Source organism: Pleurodeles waltl, chromosome 9 (assembly GCF_031143425.1).
Source record: "Pleurodeles waltl isolate 20211129_DDA chromosome 9, aPleWal1.hap1.20221129, whole genome shotgun sequence".
In the NCBI taxonomy this organism is placed as follows: Eukaryota; Metazoa; Chordata; class Amphibia; order Caudata; family Salamandridae; genus Pleurodeles; species Pleurodeles waltl.
Genome location: NC_090448.1, coordinates 1,013,325,438 through 1,013,350,989, shown reverse-complemented (window position 1 = coordinate 1,013,350,989; position 25,552 = coordinate 1,013,325,438). Strand labels below are relative to the sequence as shown.

The following is a 25,552-nucleotide window of genomic DNA, read 5'->3' as shown; positions in this document are numbered from 1 at the left end:
CGGGGACTTCCATCTCGATGACGGGGAAGTATTCAAGCATGTGAATCTATGAAAGCCTCCCAATACTGGAGAACTACAGTTACAGGTAAGTAACGTATTTCTTATGTAGAAGGAAAGGAATGATCTTTTTAATGTTCTTTGTAATGTCCCATCCTTGCTAGACAGTAGGAAAGTGATTAAAAGGAATGATGGGTTAATGCTTTTGCCAGTATAGTTAAGTACTGGTGCCACATAGACCATATCTAGACTGGGGATCTCCTTTGCTTACATGGCCTTTCTGCTCATATTTTTGCTGCTAATCAGACGGTTACTATTTCCCACCTTCACTATCAAAATTGTACCACACACACAGCCCAGGATAATCTAGCAGTAACTTCTAAGGTATTGTATCTCTGGTTTTGGAGATCAAGAGCCTTAAGAGCCTCAAGAGCTACTTATGCTTTGTGTGTAACCTGACAATGAGCCATAGCTAATCATACTTACAAATTACAATAATGGCAGTTGATGGTTATCCTGTGGGTTCTTCTTTACCTCTGAGGACCTGGACTTAAAACCCTTGCTTAATCGTTGGACTCCTTGGTTTAATAGACCAGGCGCATCAGGTTTTCGTATTATATCCTTTGGTGCTGAGTTGTGTTCCTTAACGCAGTACTTTTTTATGGTTTTCTAAGGCTTTATTTGATTTTGGTGGTGCTTAAAAAATATGCTGCCTGAAGTCTGTCAAGTGTTTATTAAAAATGTTAGGCAATCTAACTTCCCTTACTTCTGACAGCTCCTCTAGTGACAAAAAAAATCACCTAGGAGGCTCATGCTAAATATGAAGTAGTTGCGTTTTTTGAAATGTTTTTTATTTAAAGAATTCGTTTTTATTAAATTTTCAATACATCTATAACATTGTACCATAAACAACCTTGAACACATTGGGCTGCCTCGTCTCCCCTTGCCCCCTGAGGCAATCAACCAGAGGGGTATTCACATCGAACAAACTCAGTAATTACAGAGCAAATACATCAGACACAAACCTTGAATTTCCACTCCATTTTCTGACCCTTCTTTTTTTTAAATATTGCATAAAGGGCACATGACCTGAGTCCTCTCCAAAGCCACACCCCTATACGCCTCAGATTCCAGATCACAAAGTCCCAGAAAGTTTGTACTAAGGAACAACTCCAGGCCAAATGCAAGAAGGTTGTCAGTCGGCTGTGGCACCTTTGGCATGTCGTTCTTAGTGGGGTCAATTCTATGTATAAATACTGGGGTAACGTATGTGCAGTATATATAATTAAAATGCCTGAGCAGGGCACATATCGCTTTCCATTGTGTCTCCTCTAGGAGTGTGTTCAGTTCATCTTCCCAAGCTGTCCGTGCCTTAAAGTCAACCCTGGGTATATCTGTCAGCATGGCAATATAAATGTGGGATATTATGTTTCTGTCACCCCCATAGTCCAGGAGTGCCCTAAACAATACCAGTGAGGCCGGGCCCTCTGGGTATGTGGGCCATATTTCTCGTCCTATATTAACTATACTAGCGTATATTAGGAATTGTCCCTAGCTCAACCCAAAAGCCTCCTTGGCTGCCTCAAACATTATAAAGGTCTCGCTGGAATAGAGATCTGGAGGGTCAAACACCTTCCCTCTTTCCAAGTTCTAACGGCTACTGTAGTGGTGAAGTGTTGAAACACCGGAAGGTCCTGGAACTCAAACTCCAGTGCAAATGGAGCCGCTTTAAAACTACCTTCACAGCTCTCTCGCAAAGTGTTGCTGTATGTGTTATTATGTATGCCAGCGTGTGGTCCCTCCTTCTCCCAGTTGTCACCCTCTTTTAACCAAAGAGCCACCAAAGTAGTTGCTCTTAACTGAAAGGATGGCAGATATGTTGAGCTACATTGCTGCAGGGATTTTATGTGGAACATGATGTAAGTGAATGATCGCATCTGAGAAATCTATAGACAGTGGGAGAATTGGGCAGATCTTTATTTGGAATCAGCATCTGGCTATACATGTAACAGTCTAACAATTACATAAATCACATGATCCAAAAAATTCATCAGGCCAGTTCATTTGTCTAGTTGTTCTGTTTTTAAAACTAAAACTTGAGGGCGTATGTTGCCTAACATGGGGAAAAAGTGCATGACTCACTTAAATATTTGATTTTACATCTAAAAGCTGTTGTTTTGAAACATTTAGGATTTACAGGGCCCACAGCAAGTTTACAGCAAACTAACACCCTTGACTCCATTTCAAGCCATACCCTTCCTGAAGATTCAGTCGTGATTGTTGGAAAAGGTATTCATTTTTACACATTTCTCTGTTTTCATTGTTGGCCATTTAAAATGATTGCAAAACTAGAAAGAATTGCATCGTTTTGTGCAACTCAGATAATATTGTTGCAATCCCTTCCATTATAACCTCTTCTTTCCTTCACTTCACACAGTAATCTAATTTTGTTTCTTTCTAATTCTAAGGTGTTAGTAAAATGTTAGATTGTAAGGGCATGTATGCCAGTGTTTCTACAACACCATGAATGGCATTAAGCAAATTCATAGCGGTTTTCTTTCAGATACCCTGACTATAGTCGAGAGTAACAGGGTTTTTATTCAAACCCATAATAGATTTCTTTCTCTTTGGCTCTCAAAATTTAGTAAAATATAGTGGGACTTTCATGATTTCCTTTTAAATTCAGAAACCCTGTATGGTTCTAGGGCAATAGAAAGCAGGAAGTACAACTGGGGGAAGAACACCGCCTATGAATTCTGCACACAAGTAGAGCAGTATGTAACCCACTATTATACTGCCCCATACTTTTTCCTTTTTGCAGTAAAAATACTCTACTAATCACAGGATAGTATACAGACTTGCTGTGAGACACACATGCACTGCATTAAAGACTGTAAAAAAGTGCTTACCCATGATTACTCAAAATAGTACACCAGTGCCAAACTCAAGCTTTTCTTGCTTTTATACTTGAAGACATGTCAGGCCAAATTGAATACAAGTGTATATTCTGTATAATTTGCAGTTTGTAAATCTATGGGTAATTATGAGGACCAGTCAAAAGTGAACTTGCATTCGCGATCTGGAAAAGGATATGGTTGGTGCTATTTCAGCAAATTTAATTGTAGTCACTGCACTATCTCATGTGAGGGTGCTTGTGGGCCCTGTGATGGGAGCCCAATCCCCAGGGGTTGGAGTACAGTTCCTCTGAGTCAGATGACTCTCTATGAGACCCTCTTAGCTTATTTTTCTGAGATAATCACAGAAGTGCCCCTCGCCTTAGTGAATTCATTCTTGATATTCTCTTGTGACTTACCAAGCCCCCTTTCTGAGTTCAGAATTTGTCTATTCGAACCAAGAGCTCTGATGTTGATGCACTCTTACATGTAATCAAACTCAAAAGCACTGTGGATCTCCTGGTCAAAGATTTAAATGATGGAGTTTTCTTTTTTTTGGTGCCACCTGGTAAACAACCAAATCGCTTTAGCACTGTATTCCCATCCCAGAGCTATGAAGATATCGCTATAGGTGGATATAGCAGGTTAATATGTTGTTTTGAAATAAAGAAGTGCTTGCCGTTTAAGTCTAAAATGAACACAGCCAAATTCAAAAAGACACATGATCACCCACTTGTTGGCATAACTTATGTTTACAAGTCGATTGGATACACCATGGTAAACTGTTAATCCTGAGGCGGTACCAGATGAATTCATATGAGGACAAAAATGGATTACCAGTTGTTAGGCACACTCCTGAGTGGAGAAGAGATATATAACATATATAAGAAATATATAATTAATATATTTAATACAAAAAGTCTAGAGAGCAAAAATGTGCAGCTATAAAGTGTGACCTTAACTAGGAAGTATTGAAGTGCTGAGAGAAGAGCAAGAGCTCAAGGTACATTTATTAAAATAATGACTTGAGGCAGCGATAGAGATAGAATTGCTAACAGCTAAATTGATAATATCCTCTGAAGAGGTGGGCCTTTATTTTTTTGTCTTGAATTATTGGAGGGTTGGAGGAGTTAGGATATTGATAGGAATGCTATATTTGATCTTGGGTGCATAGAAGGAAAAGCCTTGTTTTTTTTGGTAATTTCTTTCCCATATTTCCCTATTTCAAGGCTGGCGTTATCCTGGGTCACCATGTAGCATTGTGGTGTCTAGTTCTTAGCTAAGTATGCTGTGCTTTTGTTTCTGTGTGCATCTGGAATTGAAGACTATGCAGACATGCCTGAAGGGAAACCCAGTGAAGTTTCTGCAATGTTTGATTAATGTAGTCAAACTTCTTTAGCCCCTTGATGGGACAAGCTTTGTAGAATTTCATTCTGGGGTACCGTGAGAGGCAGATTAGAAATGACTGCACCTAAAGATTTTGGTTTCAGATTTTGTAAGAACACGATTACTTTTGCCACCATACCATGGTTTATATAAAAAATGCCTTTGCCATTTTATTTTAAACAGAAGGTTCGCCTGCTGGCCTTTTTAGCTCAGTCTTCCAATCATGTGAAGAGGACCTTGCATTCCACAGATGTCAAATGCTGCTTCAGATTTTATGTAGACAGAACAAAATACTTCCACAGACCTGCTCCTTGTCTTATTTGGCAACTTCAAAAAAAGCTGTGCCATCTTGAAGCAAGGAATTTTGTACTGTATTTCCTCTTACGGACACCTTTTGTCACACCATGCTGGTAGGCCTCTGAGATGCAGAATGAGGAGCATCACCATCAGGAGCATGGCAGTTAAAGCTGTCCTCTTTAACACAGTGCCTCCTAAAGACATTTACAAAGCTGCAGTGTGTGTGTCTGTCCATACATTCACAAAGCACTAGTGCCTCAATATTAAGTCAAAATCAGAAACAGATGGCAGGTTAGGTAGGTTTCTTTTAAAGTGTTTCACTAAGGAGTGCTTCTAATCCACCTTCAACTTGCAGTTGTTTGGGCTGCTTTTGTATTTGTAATTCAAGCAGGTGAATCAATGACACATCCAGTGAGGGAGAAGGAAAGTTACTGACAAATACTGTGCTCTCTCAGGGGCTCTCCATTGATCGTCCTAAGCACTGAATAGTTCTGCACATGTGTGGGGATCCTAGAGCACTTTTCCATAGTATGTCTTAAGTGTAGACGTTCGCCTTTCTTCAGGAAGGACTGAAGAAACGCTTAAGATAGGAATATTATGCAGCTTAAAAGGAAGGCTGTAATGGCCCGCTTCTGTTACCCACTCAAATAGGGGGCAGTATCTTTCATTTTCTGACAGTGGTAATCCATCACTATGCAGACAGTGAAAAGCGTGACGGGTGCAACTGCACCCGTCGCACGGCCGCAACACGGCAGCTCCATTTGGAGCCGGCTCCTGTGTTGCGGCCGAGATCCCCGCTGGGCCGGCGGGCAGAAACTAGGTTTCCGCCCGCAGGCCCAGCGGGGATCTCCAAATGGCCGCAGGGTATGTGGCCGCATTGGCGGCAGCCCGGCAGTCTGATCTTGCCGGGCGGCTTCAGCCGCCCGCCATGGTCGTAATCAGGACCATTATTATTTGGACTCGGATACTCAAGTAGGACAGGCCTCTCTCAGAAATCTGTTTGCTTAATGTGGTCATCTGGTTGTACCTCTGTTTTTCCAATACTCTTGGTAGGGATGGGCGTGCAAGACTATTCAGTACTGATGACTATCAATGGACATCCCCGGAGAGAGAAGGAATTGTTTATTGTAGTGACAAGAAAAATTATTTCTCAAGCTTTTTTGTGAGAAAATGAGGACAATATACCTGGATAGGCTGCAGCCGAACAAAAATGGAAACAGGTTACTGCTCCCTGCAGAGAGTACTTACCACCAGTTCCCCAGAATGCCCATTCAGTGACGGGTGATTCAGTTTTCTTTTCCTGGCTATTGGAACATGATTCTAGAGCAGTGGGCTCAGCCTTTTTGGAAAAAAAATCTTTCTAAACCTTTGCATATTTCCTTTCACTTAACACCTTTGCAAGTCAAATGTGTTTATTTTCTGCTTCCCGACAAAATATTTTTTTCTCCATAGAAATGCTATCATTATTCGTAAAATGTCAGTGCTGTAGTTCGGAAAAAGGCAAAGACTGATCTTCACATCAGTATAGTCTGCCTCCCCAGTTCCCTTTTCTCCCCTGGCCCCCCTGCTTCCTCCCCTGCCAGAAGATGTTTGGGAGGACCTTCAAGGAGAATATTCTCCTCCATGGTCTTAAAGAGAACTGATGCAAGAGATAAGAGTTGCCATCAGGGAGTCTAACAAAGCTCACTCTACTTTCTTAAGGACTCCTCCAGATGGATATCCGGGCATGGAAGCATTGTTGTTCCCATTTAATATTAGGAACAGAGACATTGTTAGCTATTCACCTTCGAAGCACCTAAGATACTGGACATCAAAGGTTTGACATTGAGACATTCTGCATCACCTGCATAGTCAAGCCGACTGCACGTATCTGAGCTGTATTTATCTGGGCTCCAGAGGAAGGGAATTCCTGGAACTTCTGATTCAAAGACACCTGTGCATACTCCACTTCATGCAAGGTATGGTCTGCGAATATATCGTTTTCTTCATCACTTCCTAGATTATCTCCCAGACTCACTTCAGCCTCTGTGCCTTCTGCACCAGTGCCAAGTACTGTGCATCTGCACCAGTAGCTCCATTACCATCAGCAGGGCACCTAGAAACCTTACTACCATCTTCTCTAGCTAGAATGTTAAAGTATTCTCATTATAAAGATAGGCATTACTGAAATATGACAACTATGCATCATTGGAACATGCAAGGAAGAACCTGAACCAGACTTCGATCTCTCGAAGCAGAAGTGATTTGGAAACTGCTCATAGCCAGATACTAGCAGATCTCTGCCGTTCACCTCACTGTTTGGAATGCAGAAGCAGACTCAGCCAACAGGATTATCCCCTAAAAAAGAGTGGGTCATAAATGACAAAGTGCCTCACTTCAACTTCTAAGCATGGAGTTACCTGCAAGTAGATCTGTTTGAAGGCACAGAATACAGGTAATGCCCAGAGTTCAATTCCTGGTACTACCAACAAGGAACCATAGAAAAGTCTCTTGTTTCCTGCCCTTCAGATCAACTGCTGAGGGTATGTTTTATATGAATTTCTGCCGATATTCCAGATTCCCTCATCAGTACTCAAACTGTCCTTCTCCTGAAAGAGGAGGATCCTCATATCATTAGATGGCCATGCTAGTGTTGGTTCACTTATCTTCGTCTGTCAGAGAGACCACTGTTGCCACTTCCATGCCTAGCAGATTCATAAATTCCGGTGCCAGACTTTGTATTCACAGCATGACGTGTTTGTGTTTGGTGGTATGGCTACTAAACTCATTCGGTTCGGATTGATAAATCTTTCTTAGGAATGTATTTATATTTTAATGGAATCCAAACATCCATCTACTGGAGTTTCTTACTGTTTCAAGTTGAGGAGATTCTGCATTTGGTGTATTGAGATTTAAAAAAAAAAATTTTTCCTAAGAAACATCAGGAAGAAGTAGTACATACTTACTCTGTTTAGCCATGTACGGCTTGCAGTTTACTTCACCAAAGATAAGTCTGGCTGCTGTTACAACATATAGGAAATGTCCTTGACAGACCTCTTTCTTCAGGATCGCTGCTTATAAAAGACTTTATTAAAGACTTCAAGAAGGCATTAAAAAGGTATTTTCACCAGTTAGAGGACTATCTTGTCCTTTGGAGCTCAATGTAGTTTTTCTAACCAAATTGGTTATCCTTTTGAACCTATAATTAGGGGCTCCTTGCAACAGACTTCATAGATGTCTGGTTTCTTAGTGGCAATCATATTCACACACAGGGTTAGTAAAATTCAGGCGTTCTATGCTCTTAAGCCTTTGGCAGTCTTCCTGATGGACAAGATGGGCATGAGGATGCATCCATAATTCTTTGCCAAGGTGGTGGCTGGGGCTCATGGCAATCAGACTATTTTTCAGCCTACCGTTTTTACAAACCCTTCCACTCCTGCTGAAAGGCCCTTACATACCCTGGCTGTTAGGGATTTTTTATCTTAACAAAAATGAGACATCCACTGGTCTTATTCAGGCAAGCTTGTCTGGATGGATTGTCTTCTGTGTCTCTCTCTGTTGTCAGAAGGTCTTTTGCTTGGTGAACTCCCCTGGTAGGCCCGTTCTACAATGGGCAAAAGTGTAATTACAGCTCTTAGGATTATCCCTATAACAGTGGTTTGTAAAGTGGCCATTTGACGCTGTAGCCATGCTTTTACAAGACACTATTGCCTGGATTCCAGACCAGTTGCAGTTGCCCAAGTTAGGCAAGCTTCCTGGCAAATCTTTTTTTTTTTCTTCCTTTTTTCTTCCTTTTTCAGATAATAAATGTTCTCTTCCTTCCACCGCCTGATGTGGAATTGGTGTGTTATTCTATTCAGTGCATATGATTATCAATTAAGATCCCCTGAAAAAAGGAAAAGTTGCTTATCCGTTATCTTTGGTCTCCTTCATGGGAATCTCCTTTCAGATCATAAGCAACCAACCTTCCTCCCTCGAGGAAGAATAGAAGCAATTAATACATAGTTCTCAGGATCTACAATCTCTGATCAAAAAAAAGATCTGGAGTAGCTGTCACTGAAAGGGCATGAATGGATACTAGTCGTCTGTGCTTTCTTAAAGGAGCATTGACGTTTTCCCAGTCTTTTTAGGCTGTATCCTATCTAACTATTTTGTCCTAGTTTCTGCTCATTTTTCTACTAAAAAAGCCCTTGAAACAGTTTTTTCTCTCACTGTTGTTTATTTAGCGACCTTCGTAAATTTGAATGGACTACTTTTTTTCAAAAGAAATTTAAGCAAAAAATGGTCAATACAGCACTCATTAGGCTACAAAACTGTTATATTTTTAAAAGGAAAAAATAGATTTTCTAGGTCAAAGGGGGTTTTAATTTTTAAAGGTGCTCTGATAACATCACTTGGGCAGGACTACTCCCTGCTTAAGATTATCAGTGGAGATCCACTAAAGGAGAATTGTAGATACAAGTAAGTACTTTTTCTTTCATAGATTCATAGGCCTGAATTATGAATGCCAAAGCAGCACAAACAGTAGATAGAGGAAAGTAGGCTAGATGAACATCCTAGTGAAATAGGTTAAGTTACACCACCTGCCAAAAACTCTTTAATTTGACTTGATGTTAAGGCAGTAGGGTTTTCAGAAGGTATCGACAGACGCACCTGCAGCAGCTCGGCCAGTGTTTGTCAGAGGCACGGAGTAAAAGGGGCGGCTATAGGTGCAGAGTTCCTGTTGGAATTGGCCTCCCATTCTGAATCGTGGAGGCCTACCAGCTTTGCTGTGGCAAAAGGAGTTGCAGGAGGAAAGCCAGCACCCAGTACAAGTGTGTTAAATAGATTTACAGGTGATCTGCTCTCCCCCTCTTCTGTGCCCCCCTTGTTTCTGTTTTCTGTATTTGTTCAGAGAATCTGAGTAGCTGAGCCACTGTCTCTCCACCTCATTGGCCACAGTGTGGGTCATAGAATGAGGAGGTTTGGTTTCTGAGCTTAGTAAAACAAAGGAAAATATCAATCTGCATTAATTAATGAAACAGTCCTATAACACGTCTTGCACAGTGTTGGTGCCTTAACGGGGGTGGTGCCATGCTTACAGGTGCAAGCTCCTATACTGTATATGTATCATCCCAAAGAAAACAAGCATGCACTCTTTTGTAACCAAGTGCATTTCTTTTAGACAATGTAACACATTTCAGCTCATCTGTGAGCCTTGTTCACAATGTTTACATGTACATTTTGTAATCTCTTTCAGTAGCATTGGTATCACCCACTGTGTGAAAGGACTAATTGTGAGCCCAGGAGATAGAAAACATACTTGTTGCATCAGTGATCTGTGATCAGATGTTTTGCCATTCATTGAGGCGTTTGCCAATTGTCTTAACAAATTGGTTTAATTCTGTCCTATGTGTAAAGTATGTATATATGTTCGAAATCCCATATTTGATTACATCATTATATTCATGTTTCAAATTCAGCTATCCATATGATCATCACAATTAATACAGCCCAAGTGTGCATCACTTGGAATATTCGTTCCACAATAAATTCATGTCTGAGACCAATACAGAGGAATCTTGAGTGTCCACAGTACATTAATTCAAAACAAAGATGTACTATGTGGAATTGAGTCTATACAGTCTGGTGGTTTCTCCAGACGACATCAGGTTTTCACATGTAATCCATTGCTGGAATTATATGGAAATATATGTGTTTAAATGTTGCAAAAGCTGTTGCCGTCTTTAGAAATTTAGCAGGCTAAAGTGGGCAAAAAAGAAAACACCGAAATCTCCAATTGGTGTATTTCATCAGTGCTCTTCTCCGCTCTTAAAAATAATCCTGTGTTTGTTCTCAGTGACTAGGGTTAGATCAAGTAGTCACATATTAAATAAAGACATCTGGGGGGGCAGTGTACCGCATGGACACAGTTGTATGGTTAGTCAATGCCTCTAGATGGACAGAGGATGTGGGTTACAGACATTCCCAAACCCCCCTGGTGTTACCGAAACCAGGTCAGTCTATGTTTTCTGGGATCCCTAACACACCAAGAATATTGAGCTGTTCGTTCTGTGAATATTCTAAAATGTAGAACTAAGATTAAAAGTATCTGTTGGTAGTGTGTGTGGCTATAGATACATATTCTGCTCCGCATACTCCTGCCGTTTAGTGTAGGCTTGGACATTTGCAACTAGTTTTTCAAGCCTTTTGAGTCACAAGTTATAGTGAGTCCTCCCTTAGTTGCAAAGCACTTGGGCACTGGCTTCATTATTAGATTGTCTCTAATGGATACAAAAACCTGTGGATTTCTCACCTTATGAATTCTCCCATTGGGCCAGCAATAGACGGAATTGTTTTTCTAGCTCTCCACGAGGACGTCACAATAGCATGGCTCTGTAGGCGACTCCGTCTGAAGTCATCAGAGCCATAAGAAGTCCTCACTGCTGTGCTGACGTCAGTTCCCTTTTTAGTGCACCTTCAACGCTAACTGTTTTCTACCTCTCTGTTGTTTCTCAACTGTTTTGAGGGAATTTCTTACAGCGCTACTATGTCTCTGCTGAGGAAACCGGCTTCAAACCTTGTAGCGAGTGCAGAGGTCACATATCTGTAACGGTTCCGCACAAGAACTGCCTTTAGTGTTTGAACTTGGATCACGACAGGGCAGGTTGCTGGTCTTGCCACAGCATGAATCCTAAAGCTCTGAAAGAAAGGGAGGCAAAGCTCTTTCTATAGAGAGCTAAGAAAGAGAAAAGAGGACGCCGTAGATCCAAGACTCAGGACAGTTCGTCACACAGATCATCAAGGTCCCACAAGAAGTGACATCCTGGTTCCTCCAGAGATGACAGCCCTCGTTCAGTATCTCCGACTTCGAGGTGCTGTCTTTGGTAGAGATTTCGGTGTCGCCTGCGAGTCCTGTGGCTCAGTTTTCCCCTGCATCCTCTCATGGTCAGGAGGGTGGAGTTTGGGTGTCAGATCTTGCCTAACCTCAGCAAGGGGAACATCAGTATCCTGCCTTTCCGGCACCAGGGGCGGATCCATCTCCGTTCCTAAATGCTATGTTTAGCATTTTTAATAAAGCAAGGGTCCCATCTGGTGCGCCTGCTGGCCCCACGGGTCCATTGGCCTTTACGCTGGGGATGCCGGCGCTGTACAAGCAGGCTCCGTTTATGACTTTCCTACCGGCAACCCCTTTTGAATGTAATGGCCCAGCGCTGAAGATGACGCTGCCTCTACTGCAGATGTCTGCACTGGCGGTGCCGGTAACAGCGTCGGAGAGACCTCGAGCGAAGTCGACTCTGGCGTGGAGCGTGCATCTGGTTCCTCCTCCTCCTCCTCCTCCTCCAGTTTCGCCATCTCCATTAGGGTCAACGTCGGTGAATTTGTTTTTGACACCAAGTTTGGAATCTAGTCTAAAATCTAGAAGGAAAGTCTTAAGACTTCTAAAGAAAAAAGCAGCAGTGTCTGGAAGAGCAGCAACAGCTGGAAAAAGGGGAAATACCTGTGCCTTCAGATGAATACTAGGGACTTTCGTTGGACCTTGTGGGTAATTAGGAAGGCAGCAGAACTTTTAGATTTGCCTCTGCTGGCTTCAGAGTTAGACTAACATTCTGATAGAGGTGCTGCATTCTACAGCCACATCTTCAGAGCCCCTTCTTCCATTTAGTGACGCTTCGACGGAATCCATATTGGAAATATGAAAGAAACTAGTCACTACTTTTGCGGTTTAAAAATCTATCGCCTGGAGATCCAAGGTTGCTCCAGGTGACCCACAATTTTTAACCCAACATCGGAAAGCTTGGTACAGCAATTCCCTACAACTCCTGCGGAGAAGGAATCGAAGCGTATGGAGCAGTCAGCAAAGAAGAGCTTCTCCTCAGGGAGCATGGTTTTAGGGAGATGCCTCTATACATTAATGGAAACGACAAAAGGGGGGGCCCTAAATTACCGCAGGATTTCCAGGGCCATTTTGCTGAACTGTTAAGACAGTCAAGTGGTATCCAAACAAGTGATCCAGTCTGGACTCTACGAACTCAGTTGCTAGAGCCATGGGGTCTACAGTTGCTACTGGGAGACATGCTTGGCTCAGAGTTTCTGTATTTTCCTTGGATGTGCAGGCTACATTGATGAACCTTCCTTTTCATGGTGCCAGGCTGTTTGGTGCAAAGGTGGACTCCCCCTGGAAAGATTCAAGGATAGCAAAGACACTGCAAAATCTTTGGACCTTCTGTGAACTACAGACCATTGCGTAGGTCAGAGGGTTTGGACGTGGTTAATAGTTTAGTGGGCAGCAGCAGCTCCACGTCCAGCAGCCTCCCAACTCCCTCTACAGGTCCTACAGAGGTCGTGGAAGAATTAGAATGCTAGGAGCCACCCTGCAGCCTTCCCCTTCTGCTTCTTCCTCTGTGGGGAAACCAGTGAGGGAAGCAGCCCTAGTTCTCTCCCCTTTCACCAACATGTGCTGCCATAGGGGGAAAGTTGTTACATTTTCTCCAGGAGTGGGAATTAATAACATTAGGCTCATGAGTGTTGAGCATAGTGAGAACTGGGTATGCCCTTCCCTTTTCCCATTCGGGAGCCCCCCTCCCCTTCCCTCCAGACATTCTTTGTGCTCAGAAGAGCATCTTCTGTTGATTCAGGGGGTGCAAAGTCTATTGTTAAAGGGCGCAGTAGAGTTGGTTCCGGAGCAGGAAAAGGTTCAGGGAGGTTATTCAAGGTATTTCCTGACTTCCAAGTAGGATGGTTGTTTGAGGCCTAGCCTGGACCTGAGGATTTTGAATTGGTTCCTCAAACAGGAGAAATTCAAAATGCTGACCCTAGCACAGGTGTTTCTTGCGCTGGACAAAGAAGACTGGATGGTGTCTATCGATTTTTATGAAGCATATTTTCACATCCTTATTCTGAAGTCGCACAGGAAGTATCTCCGGTTCATGGTAAGGTCACAGCACTACGGGTTTGCGTTCCTTCCATTTGGTCTTACTTCCGCACCTAGAGTTTTCACAAAGGTGATGGCAGTGGTTGCAACGCACCTCAGAAGGAAGGGAATATATTTTTTCCCTTACTTGGATGATTGGCTGATCAAAGCCAAGTCCCCTGAGTTGGTGCTGCACCATTTGCAGGTTGTTGTTTATCCTGGGCTTTTCCGTAAATGTGCGCAAGTCTCACCTGGAGCCATCTCAGCAACTCCTGTTCATAGGAGCAGTACTGGGCACAACACTGAATGAGGCCTACCCTCCTTCCCAAAGGATTCAGGACATTCATGCTATGATTCCAGTGTTTCAAAAGAGAGTGGCTATTCCAGTCCTAAAGGTCCTACGTCTGCTCGGTCTGTTCGCTTCCTGCATTTTGTTGGTCACTCACGCACGTCGGCACATGAGGGCTCTCCAGTGGTGCCTCCGCAAGCAGTGGTTTCAACACAGAGGGATCTTGAGGAGTCAATAACTATCTCCAAAGATGATGTAGTGGATCTGTGATGGTGGAGTGTGGACAGCAACCTGTCACAATGAAGGCAGTTTTGTCTTCCACCTCCGGGGACCACAGTCATAACGCATGCTTCCACTATAGGTTGAGGAACTCATCTGGGGGACCTGGAGATCAAAGTTCTTTGGTCTCCATTAGAACATATGTTTCACATCATTCTGTTGGAGTTGCAGTCAATACGTCTGGCTATCAAGACCTCCCTCCCGTCCATTCGCGGTCAGTCGGTACAAGTCTTGACAGACCACACTACAGCGATACGGTACATCAACAAATAGGGAGCAGTAGGGTTGTACCTTCTCTGCAGAGAGGCTCTGCGACTGTGGTCATGGGCTCAGCACCATCTGATTGTGTAGGAGCGAACCATTTGGCCAGAGTTCTCAATGTACGTGCAGATGGTCTCAGTCAACATTTTTCAGCTGATCAGCAGGGGCTTCTCCATCCGGAGGTAGTTTTTCATGTGGGGAAGGCCTCAGATAGACTTGTTTGCCACTCACAAGAACACACACTGCCTGTCGTTCTGCAGCTTCCAGTATCCGATGCAGGGAGGCTTGGGGGACGTGTTACAGCTGAGCTGGAGCAACCGGCTGCTTTATGCATTTCCTCCCAAACCCTTGATTCCTCGTTCTGAGGAAGTTTTGCCAAGACCGGGCCAAGTCATATTAATACCCCCAGATTGGCCAAAAATGGTGTGGCACACAGACCTTCTTGAACTCTTACTGTGCCCCCTGCTCCATCTCCCTCACAGGGCAGACCTCCTCTCGCAGATGCAGGTTCTACACTCCCACCTCCAGAGCCTGCACTTTCATGCTTGGAGATTGAACAGGGCAATCAGAGTTCTTTTTCTCTTCCTCCAGAAGTGGTGGATGTTATTCTGTCGGCCAGGCGACACTCCACCAAGACTGTCTTTGCCGGCAGATGGGCAAAATTTGTTAATTGGTGTGGGGAGAGACATTGATCTTTAAGGGCCCATCTGCCAAATGTCTTACAGCTTGTTCTTTCCTTAGCTCAACAAGGTTGTGCAGTTGCGACAGTGAAGAGGTATTTATCAGCACTGTCTGCTTTTGTTTACCTGATCAACCCTCTTTACTTGGGTCATAGTGCTTAGGTTCCTTATAGGTTTAACTAATACATTTCCTCCCATTCTATTAATAATGCTTCAGTGGGATTTGAATTTAGTTTTAACTTTTTTGGTGGGTTCACCGTTTGAACAAAAGCATAGTTGCTAGTTGAGGCTCCAAACTCTTAAGACAGCTTTTCTGATAACCATCACGTCAGCTAGGCGTGTTAATGAGCTTCAGGCTCTTAGTGTAAAACCCCCTTATACTACCTTCCATGCTAATAAGGTGGTTTTGAGAACAACGACCAGCTACGACAATCTATAACCCTCCCGTCTTGTTACCCTCCTCCCTATCCACAGAAGGAGGAGGAAAGGCTGCATGGCCTGAATCCGAAGAGGTCCCTGAGCTTCTACATACAAAGTCCGAAGGACTTCAGAACTGATGATCAGCTCTTCATTGACTATGGGAGCAAAATGAAGGGCAAAATGAAGTCCACAAGAGGACTCTGTCAAGGCGGGTCATTCTTTGCATAAAGATAGGTTATTCACTAGCACAGAAGATTCCTCCTGAGGGCATTAGGGCTCATTCTACCAGAGCTAAGTCTTTCCTCCACACTTTCACAAAACATTAGTGTTTAGACTCAAAAGTGAAGAGGGTTGGTCATTTTGCCCGTTGAAATTTGCAGGACTTTTTGGTTTGACCAGTTGGGAACCGACCTCTGAGTGCGGGACCGCTTTGGGATTATATTCATAGGGTGAGGAATCCACAGGTAGTTGTATCCATCAGAGGAACAAGTTACTTACATTTGGTAATGCTTTTTCTGGTGGATACAGAAGCTACCTGTGGATTCCTCACAGTCCCACCTGCCTCCCCGTTGCCGGTCTGGTCATACCAGGAGTACTATTGATAATAAATGATTAATGTGTGTATGTATGTGTGTGTGTGTGTGTGTGTGTGTATGTATGTGTGTGTGTGTATGTATATATATATATGTATGTATATGTTCGATGGCATGTGTAGCTGCAGATACACATGCTGAGCATATACTTCTGCCATCTAGTGTTGGGTTCGTAGTGTTACAAGTTGTTTTTCTTCGAAGATGTGTTTTCGAGTCACGGGATCGAGTGACTCCTCCTCTTCGGCTCCATTGTGCATGGGCATCGACTCCATGTTAGATTGTTTGTTTTCTTTCCGTCGTCTGGTTCGGACGTTTTTCCTTTCGCTTCGATAGTTTGATTTGGAAAACTTTGAACACGCTTCATTTTTCGTCTGTATTGTATCGATCAGGTTACATCTTCCATCAACACTTTGGTACAGTCGGACGAGACATCTCTACTCGCCCTTCGGGGCGTGCGTGCCCAACTCGGGCCTGGTTGGGCCGACTGCGTGGAAGTCTCATGGATCGGACTCCACTCCGATTCTGTCCTCGGTGCCATGCCAAATTCCCTAATACAGACCAACACCTCGTCTGTAATCTTTGCCTTTCCCCAGATCATCGGGAAGAAAATTGCGAGGCCTGCCGATCCTTCCGATCAAAAAAGACACTTTGGGACAGAAGAGCACTAAGGCTCGAGATGGCGTCCAAAAGCTCCGAACATCTCGACGTCTAAGAGGAAGAGATCATGCAGACAGCAATCTCTGTTCGAGGTTCCGACTCCGACCAGGAATCCGAGGAAGACAGACCGGTCACGGAAGGACAACACGTGAGTACCCCTGCCCCTGTACCATCTCAAAGACCGAAATATAAGGCCTTGGGTACGCCACTGCCGGAAGCCCATGGCTTGACCCGAAAGAAGACACCCGGTGACCAAACAGCCAGTTCGGTACCGAAAAAGGCCACTCTTCCGAAACCATCGACTCTGACGCGAGCAAACACCGCTCTTCAGAGTTGAAATTTCGGAAATCCCTTCCGGAGCCGAGACCATCCACTACACCATCTTTTTTGATACCGAAAAAGCCAGCTTCAGAGCCGAAAAGAGCAGGATACACCGAGGAGCATGGACTTTCTAAAACACTCAAAGAAAGCCACAAAACTTTTCAGGAGGACTCCCAAGTACAGCCAATAATTGAAGTAATGGATGAATGGCAAGCCAGGATTCATATCCACAAAGAAACTGGCAGAATCTAAACAGCACCTCCTCTAAAACCTAAGAGGAAATTAGCCTTTCAGGAGGAATTGGACATTACACAGCCTCCAGCTAAAGTGCCAAAGCCAAAGGAGAGACCACCACCTCCTCAATTTTCTCCTCCTAATTCACCTCCTCACTCTCCTCACCTGCATATCTCTCCTCCTATCAGTCCTACACCCTTGCAGTCACCATCACATTCGTTTGACTCGCAACAAGACAATGTAGATCCATGGGATCTTTATGATCCAGATCCAGATCCAGATCCCATTCACGACAACGACCCAGACTGCTATCCGTTTAAGCCTTCACCACCTGGGGATAGTACAGGGTACAATCAAGTTTTAGCTAGGGCTGCAGTATACCATAGTGTCACCATGCACACTGAACCATTGGGGGAAGATTTTTTGTTTAATACACCCTCCTCCACACATTCAACATACCAGTCGCTCCCTATGCTCCCCGGCATGCTGAAACACACTGAACAAATATTTAGCGAGCCAGTTAAAGCAAGGATAATTACTCCCAGGATAGAGAAGAAATACAAGCCACCTCCCTCTGATCCTGTCTACATAACACAGCAGCTCCCTTCCAGACTCGGTAGTACTAAGTGCTGCCAGAAAGAGGGCAAACTCAGTCATCAGGTGATGCACCCCCACCAGACAGAGTAGGAAATTTGATGCCGCAGGGAAGAGAGTTGCATCCCAGGCAGCCAATCAATGGAGAATAGCCAACTCACAGGCGTTGTTGGCTAGATACAACAGGGCCCATTGGGATGAGATACAAGACATAATCCAGCATCTGCCCAAGGAACATCCGAAAAGGGCACAGCAAATAGTGGAGGAAGGGCAAGCCATCACCAGTAACCAGATTAGGTCTGCCCTAGACGCAGCAGACACCGCTGCCAGGAGCGTCAACACTGCTGTAACAATAAGGAGGCATGCATGGCTCAGGTCCTCTGGTTTCAAACCCGAAATCCAACAAGTGGTGTTGAATATGCCGGTCAACAAAAAATAACTTTTCGGCCCAGAAGTGGACACTGCAATCGAAAAATTGCATAAGGATTCAGACACCGCAAAAGCTATGGGTGCACTATACACCACACCATACAGGCGATCCTTTCGGGAACCTCAGTTTAGAGGTGGATTTAGGGCTCAAACAGCAGAGGCATCCACATCGCAGCCAAAACCAGCCTACCAACCTCAATACCAACAAGGTGGTTTTAAGGGCACATATAGGGAACAGTATCTCAGAAGTAGAGGGAAGTACCAAACATCTAAACAAACCTCACAGCACACCAAACAGTGACTTGTTTCATTCCCTTCCACTCCACCCCCCCCCCCCCCCCCCCCCCCCCCCCCTGTGGGAGGAAGAATACAAAAGTTCCACACCAATTGGCAAAACATTACCACAGACAATTGGGTACTATCAATTATCCGCAATGGTTATTGCCTAGAATTGATACAAACTCCTCCAATTATTCCACCAAAACCATACAAATTATCCACAGAACACATCAATCTGTTACAGGAAGAAGTCAGATCTCTATTACTCAAACAAGCAATAGAACCCATGCCACAAAATCAAATAGGGACAGGAGTTTACTTACTATACTTCCTGATTCCCAAAAAGGATGGCACCCTAAGGCCAATATTAGATCTCAGGACCCTCAACCTTTACATCCTGCCAGAACACTTTCACATGGTAACTCTCCAAGATGTTATCCCACTACTTCAAAAACACGATTTTATGGCAACATTAGACCTCAAGGATGCGTATTTTCATATAACCATCCATCCAGCACACAGAAAATATCTCAGGTTTGTCATTCAAGGAAAGCACTATCAGTTCAAAGTGTTACCCTTCGGAATAACAGCTCCAAGGGTGTTCACACATGGCTTTCCATATCTAGACGATTGGCTAATAAAATCAAACAGTCATACGCAGTGTCAAAACCATACGCATTACGTAAACATGTGTAGCTGCAGATACACATGCTGTGCATATCCCCCCATCTAGTGTTGGGCTCGGAGTGTTACAAGTTGTTTTTCTTCGAAGAAGTCTTTTCGAGTCACGAGATCGAGGGACTCCTCCCATTTCGGCTCCATTGCGCATGGGCGTCGACTTCATCTTAGATTGTTTGTTTTCTTTCCGCCATCAGGTTCGGACGTGTTCCTCTTCGCTCCGTGTTTCGGTTCGGAAAGTTACTTAGATATTGGAAAAATTTGACGGTATTGTTTGCGTTCGGTATCGGGTTAGTTAGCACAGATCGACACCGAATTTTGAAGAGCTCCGGTGGCCCTTCGGGGTTTCGATTCCCCGGCGGGGCCTGGTCGGCCCGACCACGTGCGTCTTCAAGACCTAATGGAACGGACCCCATTCCGCTTCTGCCCCGAATGCCACAACAAGTATCCTTACACAGATCAACATTTGGTCTGTAATTTGTGTTTGTCTCCCGAACACAAAGAGGATACCTTTGAGGCCTGTCAAGCGTTTCGATCGAGGAAAACACTGAGGGACCGAAGATCGAGAAGGCTTCAAATGGCATCGGCGCCGTCAGGACACCACGACTTGGAGGAAGAAGAAACCTTCTCCATTGCTGACTCGGACGAGGCCGAAACAGAACAGACGCTGAAAACCGTGAGTAGAACAGCCCTGGCCAAAACTCACGTTAAAATCATCAGAGCCTAGGGGACTCCACTGCCGGCAGGCCATGGCTTAACCCAAAAAATCGGTGACCGTCCATCGGCATCGAAAAAGGGCACACATGTGTCGAAGTCATCCGACTCCGGTCGAGATACCGGCACAGAAAAGACTCAGCCCCGAGACACCGGATCAGAACAATCTCGACATCGAGAGACTGGCACCGAGATGAGTCGACACCGAGAAATCGGAAAACCGAAACACAAAAAAGTGGCTTCGGAGCCGAAAAAACAGAACAGTGTCTTCAACACACAAAATACTCTCATAGAAACCCTTCACAAACTGGGTTTCTCACTAAACTACCAAAAATCACACTTACAGCCGTGTCAAATACAACAATACTTAGAAGCAACAATCAACACAAAAAAAGGGATTGCCACCCCAAGTCTACAAAGGGTACAAGCATTCCAAAACGTAATACAAAGCATGCACCCAAACCAAAAGTATCAGGTAAAATTAGTGATGAAACTACTAGGCATGATATCCTCATGCATAGCCATTGTCCCAAACGCAAGATTACACATGCGGCCCTTACAACAGTGCCTACCAACACAATGGACACAAGCACAGGGTCAACTTCAAGATCTAGTGTTGATAGACCGCCAAACACACACCTCGCTTCAGTGGTGGAATCATGTAAATTTAAATCAAGGCGGCCTTTCCAAGATCCAGTGCCTCAATACGTGATCACAACAGATGCTTCCATGGTAGGGTGGGGAGCACACCTCAACCAACACAGCATCCAGGGACAATGGGACACTCAGCCGAAACAACTTCATATAAATCAGTTAGAACTACTAGCAGTGTTTCTAGCGTTGAAATCATTCCAGCTGCTAATAGCCCACAAACACATTCTTGTCAAAACAGACAACATGACAACAATATATTACTTAAACAAACAGGGAGGCACACACTCATCTCAACTGTGTCTCTTAGCACAGAAGATTTGGCATTGGGCGATTCACAATCACATTCGCCTAATAGCGCAATACATCCCAGGAATTCAAAACCAGCTAGCCGACAATCTGTCGATCACCAACAAATCCACGAATGGGAGATTCATCCCCAGATACTACAAACTTACTTCCAAAAATGGGGAACACCGCAAATAGACCTATTTGCAACAAAAGAAAACGCAAAATGCCAAAACTTCGCATCCAGGTACCCACAGCCTCACTCCAAGGGCAATGCGTTATGGATGAGTTGGTCAGGGATATTTGCTTACGCTTTTCCCCCTCTCCCACTCCTTCCGTATCTAGTAAACAAATTGAGTCAAAACAAACTCAAACTAATACTAATAGCACCAACTTGGGCACGACAACCTTGGTACACAACACTGTTAGATCTGTCAGTGGTACCACACATCAAACTCCCCAACAGACCAGATCTGTTAACACAAAACAAGCAACTGATCAGCCATCCAGATCCCAAAATACTCAATCTAGCGATTTGGCTCCTGAAATCTTAGAGTTTGGATATCTACACCTTCCAGCAGAATGCACGGAAGTAATTAAACAAGCAAGAAAACCGACTACCAGGCAGTGTTATGCAAACAAATGGAAAAGGTTTGTGTTTTACTGTCAATCTAAACAGATTGCCCCTCTTTCAGTGTCAATACAAGACATTGTAAGTTACTTGCTTCAGCTGCAAAAAGCTAATTTAGCCTTCTCATCCATCAAAATACATCTCACTGCGATTTCTGCGTATTTGCAAAATATACAACACACCTCTCTATTTAGGGTCCCTGTTAGCAAAGCCTTCATAGAAGGATTAAAACGCATTGTTCCACCAAGAACACCTCCAGTGCCTTCGTGGAATCGAAACATAGTACCCACACGGCTCATGGCTCCACCATTTGAACCTATGCATTCATGTCATATTCAATACCTAACATGGAAAGTTGCATTCCTAGTTGCAATTACTTCATTAAGAAGAGTTAGTGAAATCCAACCTTTTCACTATTCAAGAACCGTTCTTACAAGTACACAAACATAAAGTTGTACTTCAAACAAACCTAAAAGTTCTACCAAAGGTGATATCACTGTTTCATATCAATCAAACAGTGGAACTGCCAGTCTTCCTTCCACTGCCAGTCTCTGCAGCAGAAAGAGCCCTGCATACATTGGACATTAAAAGAGCTATAATGTATTACATTGCTAGAACTAAACTGTTTGGTTTTCATAAATGATTATTTGTGGCATTTTAGAGACCACATACTGGTAACCCTATCTCAAATTAAGGGCTAGCTAGATGGATAGTAAAATGCATCCAAACATGTTACCTAAAAGCTAAGAGGCAGCTATTAGTAACACCTAAAGCACATTCCGCCAGGAAAAAAGGGGCTACAATGGCTTTCTTAGGGAACATACCAATGGCAGAAATCTGTAAAGCAGCCACTTGGTCAACACCCCATACATTTACCAAGCATTACTATGTAGATGTATTACCAACACAACAGGCCACAGTAGGACAGGGTGTACTAAGAACACTATTTCAAACAACTTCAAATCCTACAGGCTAACCACCGCCTATGGGAGGCAAAAATGCTTTGTAATCTATGCATAGCATGTGTATCTGCAGATACACATGCCATCGAACGGAAAATGTCACTTACCCAGTGTACATCTGTTCGTGGCATGCTCCGCTGCAGATTCACATGCTCCCTCCCACCTCCCCGAAAGCCTGTAGCCTTTTAAGTTACACATTCATTTGTACATATGTATGTGTGTGTGTGTGTATATATGTATATATATGTATATGTATATATATATATATATATATATATATATTCCATTTGCCTGGACATCTCTTTTCTTTATACTCTATCACTCCTACCTTACCCTCTGCTGGAAAACAATCTAACATGGAGTCGATGCCCATGCGCAATGGAGCCGAAGGGGAGTCACTCGATCCGTGATTTGAAAACACTTCTTCGGAGAAAAACAACTTTTAACACTCCGAGCCCAACACTAGATGGCAGAATATGCATAGCATGTAAATCTGCAGCAGAACATGCGACAAACAGATGTACACTGGGTAAGTGACATTTTCCATATATATATATATATATATATATATATATATATATATAATAAAATTTGTATGTATTGAGTTGACACATGTGCTTGTGATGTTTGTATTCGCCCCGAAGGCACAGTAAAAAAGTGGTGAAACTGACGACAGCACACCGGCGAGGACTTCTTATGGCTCCGATGATGTCAGATGGAGTCACGTGCGGAGCCGTGCTATTATGATGTCCTCATCGACATGGAGATTTAGCAAATAATTTCTGGCTAATGCTGGCGCTTTGGGAGAATTCATAAGGTGAGGAATCCGCAGGTAGCTACTGTATCCACCAGAAAAAGCGTTACTGAAGGTAAGTAACTTGTTCTTTTCTGCTATCTCTGGTGCGGGCGGGTACCAGTATGGCTCCACATTCATCGTCCAACAGCGCTTATTACTCAAGTCCTGTGCTGTGGAATAACTGAACTAGATGCACAATCCCACTTCTTTTTTTGATCGAACACCGAGGACCTGGTTTATCTTATAGCCTATGCCTTAGGTTCTTTGCTCACTCACAGGGCTTTTCTCCCATTGTTCCTGGAACCCAGCCAATGAGAATGCCAGGGCAATGTTGGAATAATACCCACAGTGCTACTCAAAGTTCCCTTGGACCAAACACCATCAAGTCTGCAATCTCTGCCTTTTCCCCAAGCATGACTCATGCGAGGCCTGCCTCACCTTCCGGTTGAAGACTTTTCGGTACCAATACAAGCAGAGATGGGCAGAGGCAGAAGTCCAATAACATCTTTGGTTACCAACATATAGAGGCGAAGAAAGAGGCTGGTCCATCAGAGGCCACCTGGTCCAGTCCAGATCAAAGGCGAGGTTACTCTCTAAATCCAATTGGGAACAGCATGCTCCTGAAGCTCCACAGGTGTGGAAAACTTCATCTTTGAGTATGGTTGGCACCACACACAATCCATGGCCTCAAAGCGACCACATGGGCAGGCAGAGCGCTGCTACAGTTGTGGTTGGTGGCAAGGCGGGGGTCGGAGGGGTCCAGTGTAGATCCCAGAGTCTCAAAACAGTGCTGCCACTTCCTTTCGGCCATGGTCGACACTGACAGAACCCTTCTGAGCCTATGGTAGTCCCCTCTCCAGCCAAATAAGACTTGCACAAGCTGTGGGCCCTTCCGGAGCCATCAGGATCCCCAGTTCCTGCACCAAAACCAGCATTAGCACAGAGACCGCTATCGCACAAAAGCCACCACAAGCACTGAAAATACCATTGGCACAGAAGAACTTGACTCCTAAGGCCCAGGCTACCCCAAAGATACATGTGGCCACAACAATTCAGTTGACAGAACTCCAAAGATTTAGAGCAGCCCATTCTCCAACACCTTCAGAAGGAGTTAGATGCTTGTCAGAAGCGTCTCTTTATCCACAAGCAGGCATTGAGACTCTCCACCAAGCTGCTCCCGAACCCCTCAGCCGACTCTTACAAGGAAGAGAGAGTTGATCTGAGGAGCAAATCAATTTGGAATACCCTTCACCTCCAAAGCACAAGGGATATAACGACAGAGGCCCTAACCCCATCACTGCTTCTCACCTTCGTCCTCCCCTACCTCCACCACCTCATGTCACTATTCACTGGAGGGGCCACCACAATCTTCCAGTTGAGAGGACAGCCCACTGAATCCAGTTGAATCCTGTGATGCACCCTGTGACTCGGAGCCCTGGGAATGACACTACTACATGCCACAAGGTCCTAGACAGGGCTGCCACAAATAATAAAATTGATGTTCAGGATTTCCAGGATGAAGACGATGTCCTGGTTGAAATATTGTCTAACACCCAACCCATCATTCAGTTCCTCCCAATGCTCTTAAGGGTGTGTAGCCATTTTAGTTATAGCACCATGCACGTTATTTTAACACACTGGACCACTGTGCACTTTAACCTAGATATATTTTATTCAGCTTCGTCTTATTATTGTTACAATAACCATTTTTACGGTCTTGTTTTATTTTCCGTTTATCTAACTGTTTTTGCCTAGGCCAGCACTCTGTTCTCAGACAAGACATTCTTGATCACTCTGTGCTTCTTCGAAGGCTATAGCCCGGTACATTGCCAGTGAACATGGTAGAAGTTTAGTCTTCAACATTTGTAGAAAATACTCATCCTTATGTAGGGACATTTTCTCATAACATCAGTTGTGTTGTTAGAAAAACACTTCCTTGTCCCTTACACGTTAGAGGGAGATTCCAGCCAGTGAACCACAACTGTATGCTGATTGCCGAATGCTTTGCTACAGATGCTAATGCAGACCGCAGGCCTTTGCTCAGGTATGAGGGTTGATGTCTTCCCAGGGGAACCTGAAGGGCAGAATTAGAGCTTAACATGCTGTGCTTGATCATAACCTAGGTAGAGATTAGCCCATCGATTATAGTGACAATATGATAGCGTTGTTTTTGTGCTTCACTCTTCTCGTAATAATTTTAATACAGTCATGTTGTCGTCCTGGTTATTGCAGCTCACGCTTTGCTATCTAAGATGCAGTTGTTTTATTAAATTCATTATTGAAACATATACTGCTTCTGTTTGTCAATTATATATGAGACTGGATTGTAAATGACAGAAACGGATGAGAC

The 25,552-nt window shown here is 44.0% G+C and overlaps 1 protein-coding gene across 2 annotated transcripts in view; it reads left to right on the top strand.

Moving 5' to 3' along the window:
* The window catches only part of TOGARAM1 (TOG array regulator of axonemal microtubules 1), a 489,673-nt gene that overhangs the window by 187,231 nt on the left and 276,890 nt on the right, over positions 1-25,552 (top strand). The window contains exon 9 of one of the 2 annotated variants that reach the window (XM_069208621.1): positions 2,188-2,286. The exons of the other annotated variant lie outside the window; for it this stretch is intronic. Coding sequence (XP_069064722.1) covers positions 2,188-2,286 — 99 coding nt within the window. The remainder of the gene's footprint in view (positions 1-2,187; positions 2,287-25,552) is intronic. 2 annotated transcript variants of the gene reach the window in all.